General features: G+C 42.2%; 1 protein-coding gene across 1 annotated transcript in view; it reads left to right on the top strand.

Moving 5' to 3' along the window:
- LOC119428872 (cytochrome b-245 heavy chain) overlaps positions 1 to 3,787 on the top strand; it is a 24,117-nt gene that overhangs the window by 14,890 nt on the left and 5,440 nt on the right. The window contains exons 6-9 of the mRNA XM_037696565.1: positions 92 to 273; positions 356 to 488; positions 3,316 to 3,408; positions 3,510 to 3,763. Coding sequence (XP_037552493.1) covers positions 92 to 273; positions 356 to 488; positions 3,316 to 3,408; positions 3,510 to 3,763 — 662 coding nt within the window. The remainder of the gene's footprint in view (positions 1 to 91; positions 274 to 355; positions 489 to 3,315; positions 3,409 to 3,509; positions 3,764 to 3,787) is intronic.

Here is a 3,787-nt window from a genome sequence, read left to right as displayed (position 1 = left end):
TTGATTTGATATATATATATATATATATATATATATATATATATATATATATATATATATATATAATATGAATATGTGTTTTTTGGTTCAGAGCCCCACCATCGTCATGTTCACCACCATCGCCGGGCTGACGGGCGTGGTCATCACGCTGGCTCTCATCCTCATCATCACTTCCTCCATGGAAATCATCCGCAGGTCATACTTCGAGGTTTTCTGGTACACGCACCATCTCTTCGTCATCTTCTTCATCGGCCTGGTGTTCCACGGTTACGGGTAAATATTCTCACATTTATCTTGGAAGCTAATATTTCGTCCTGTTCTCACGCAGCTGTTCTCGTTATGTTTGTGCTTGCAGGCGTATTGTGCGGGGACAGACTCCCGCCAGCCTAAAAACAAACACACCAGATGTTTGCGCCAATAGGTTCGAGGACTGGGGGAAGGAGGAGTCCAATTGTACTGTACCAGGGTTTGCCGGAAATCCACCGGGGGTGAGATTCCCTGAACTACTTCTATCACGTGCGACTTCATTTACAACAATCACCATTTTCTTTTTTATTGTTCTATACGTCTTTTGCCATCTAAATACCTCTGCAGGCGTTTTTTTAGTTGCTCATAAATCAAAATGCTCAGCTCATTCAGATGGCTGCTATTTCTTGAAGTTTTTCTAACTTTTATAGTTTTCAAAGTATTTAACTCATTCAGTTCCTTATAAGCTGTTGTTCTCTGAAATTTGTTTCAGCGTACTAGTTGTTTTTGTCTTCTTACATTTTTTTAACTTTTGGCTGGCATTTTGCTGCTTTTAGTATTTAGATACTTTAAGCTAGGGCCGGGCGATGTATCGATATACTCGATGCCTTCATGACATTAGTAAGCATGTGTGAAGCAGCAAAGCTGAGGAGGATTATTATTTAATATACAGTGCCTTGCGAAAGTATTCGGCCCCCTTGAACTTTTCAACCTTTTGCCACATTTCAGGCTTCAAACATAAAGATATAAAATTTTTATTTTTTGTGAAGAATCAACAACGAGTGGGACACAATCGAGAAGTAGAATGAAATTTATTGGATGTGTCAAACTTTTTTAACAAATAAACTGAAAAGTGGGGCGTGCAATATTATTCGGCCCCCTTGCGTTAATACTTTGTAGCGTCGCCTTTTGCTGCAGTTCCAGCTGCAAGTCTCTTGGGGTATGTCTCTGTCAGTTTTGCACATGGAGACACTGAAATTCTTGCCCATTCTTCTTTGCAAAACAGCTCGAGCTCAGTGAGGTTGGATGGAGAGCGTTTGTGAACAGCAGTCTTCAGCTCTTTCCACAGATTCTTGATTAGATTCAGGTCTGGACTTTGACTTGTCCATTCCAACACCTGGATATGTTTATTTGTGAACCATTCCATTGTAGATTTGACTTTATGTTTTGGATCATTGTCTTGTTGGAAGATAAATCTCCGTCCCAGTCTCAGGTCTTTTGCAGACTCAAACAGGTTTTCTTCCAGAATGGTCCTGTATTTGGCCCCGTCCATCTTTCCATCAATTCTGACCATCTTCCCTGTCCCTGCTGACAAAAAGCAGGCCCAAACCATGATGCTGCCACCACCATGTTTGACAGTGGGGCTGGTGTGTTCAGGGTGATGAGATGTGTTGCTTTTACGCCAAACATATCGTTTTGCATTGTGGCCAAACAGCTGAATTTTGGTTTCATGTGACCAGAGCACCTTCTTCCACATGTTTGGTGTCTCCCAGGTGCTTGTGGCAAACTTTAAACAACACTTTTTATGGATATCTTTGAGAAATGTCTTTCTTCTTGCCACTCTTCCATAAAGGCCAGATTTGTGCAGTGTACGACTGATTGTCGTCCTATGGACAGACTCTCCCACCTCAGCTGTAGATCTCTGCAGTTCATCCAGAGTGAGCATGGGCCTCTTGGCTGCATCTCTGATCAGTCTTCTCCTTGTTCAAGATGAAAGTTTAGAGGGACGGCCGGGTCTTGGTAGATTTGCAGTGGTCTGATACTCCTTCCATTTCAATATGATTGCTTGCACAGAGCTCCTTGGGATGTTTAAAACTTGGGAAATCCGGCTTTAAACTTCTCCACAACAGTATCTCGGACCTGCCTGGTGTGTTCCTTGGTCTTCATGATGCTCTCTGCGCTTTGAACAGAACCCTGAGACTATCACAGAGCAGGTGCATTTATACGGAGACTTGATTACACACAGGTGGATTCTATTTATCATCATCAGTCATTTGGGACAACATTGGATCATTCATAGATCCTCACTGAACTTCTGGAGTGAATTTGCTGCACTGAAAGTAAAGGGGCCGAATAATATTGCACGCCCCACTTTTCAGTTTTTTATTTGTTAAAAAAGTTTGACACATCCAATAAATTTCATTCCACTTCACGATTGTGTCCCACTTGTTGTTGATTCTTCACAAAAAAATTAAATTTTATATCTTTATGTTTGAAGCCCGAAATGTGGCAAAAGGTTGAAAAGTTCAAGGGGGCCCAATACTTTTGCAAGTCACTGTATGTAGTTTATTTTTTAGACATTTATTTTGTACAGCTGTTTGTTAATAAATGTGCCCGTGTGACAACTGGGACAAAGCTTTCACGCAAATATATTTTTGTTATTACTTTATGGAAAGAAAAAATATTGATATATATATATCATATATTGTGATTTATCTTAAATATATCGAGATATTAATTTTGGTCCATATCGCCCAGCCCTGCTTTAAGCTAGCATTTTGCAACTTTTACCTTTTTGCCTGACTTTTGATACTTTTACCTTAAACTCAATTTTGCTGCTGTTCTTGCAGCTGCCCTTTTGCTATTTTAAGCTTTTAGCTCATATTTTTTTTGTTTTCAACTAGTATTCTGTTATTTTTTGCAGTTAGCAAGCCTTTTGATACTCTAGCTTCTAGCTAGTATTTTGCTTCAGTTATACCTTCAGTAAATTTTACCAGTTTTTCTTTTTTTGTGGGGCCGAGATGGTGTAGGGGCAGGGCAGCCGATTCAAAATCCGAAGGTCCTGGGTTCAATCCCCGATCAATGCACATCTCGTGGTGTCTCTTAGCAGGACACCTAATCCCGAATTGCTCCCTGGGCGCTTACATAGGTGCCCACTGTTCCACCTGGGTGTATCCCAGGTGCGATGGGTTAAATGCAGAGAGTCAATTTTGTCTTTGTATGGGAACATACAACGATGACAACACATAGCACTTTATTATATTATTCAGCTCAGTGTTGAAACTGTATTTTAGTGGAATGTTTGCTCATTCTCTAGTTCGTATCGCTGCATCTTTTCCTGTTCTGCAGACATGGCAGTGGGTTTTGGGTCCGATGATCCTCTACGTGTGCGAGAGGCTTGTTCGGCTCTACCGCTCCCATCAGAAAGTCGTCATCACCAAGGTGGGTTCAACTTTAACCTCTTTGCAATATCTAAAGGGTCTTTGCAATATCCCAACTGCAGCATTTATCTTGTGTAACTTGGACTCCGACTCGGTCCACAGGTGGTCATGCACCCCTCCAAGACGCTGGAGCTACAGATGAAGAAGAAAGGTTTCCGTATGGAGGTGGGACAGTATGTCTTCATCCAGTGTCCGTCCGTCTCCAGGCTGGAGTGGCACCCCTTCACCCTGACCTCGGCCCCAGAAGAAGACTACTTCAGCGCCCACATCCGAATCGTCGGGGACTGGACTCAGGCGCTGTACGAAGCCTGTGGGGGAGATAAAACCGAACAGCTGGAGGCCTGGAAGCTGCCCAAGTATGATACCAGGAAAACGGGGGG

This window comes from Nematolebias whitei, chromosome 23 (assembly GCF_014905685.2).
Source record: "Nematolebias whitei isolate Nwh7 chromosome 23, NemWhi1, whole genome shotgun sequence".
Classification (NCBI taxonomy): domain Eukaryota; kingdom Metazoa; phylum Chordata; class Actinopteri; order Cyprinodontiformes; family Rivulidae; genus Nematolebias; species Nematolebias whitei.
The sequence above is the reverse complement of the archived record's forward strand: the minus strand, read 5'-3'. Positions and strand labels throughout refer to the sequence as shown.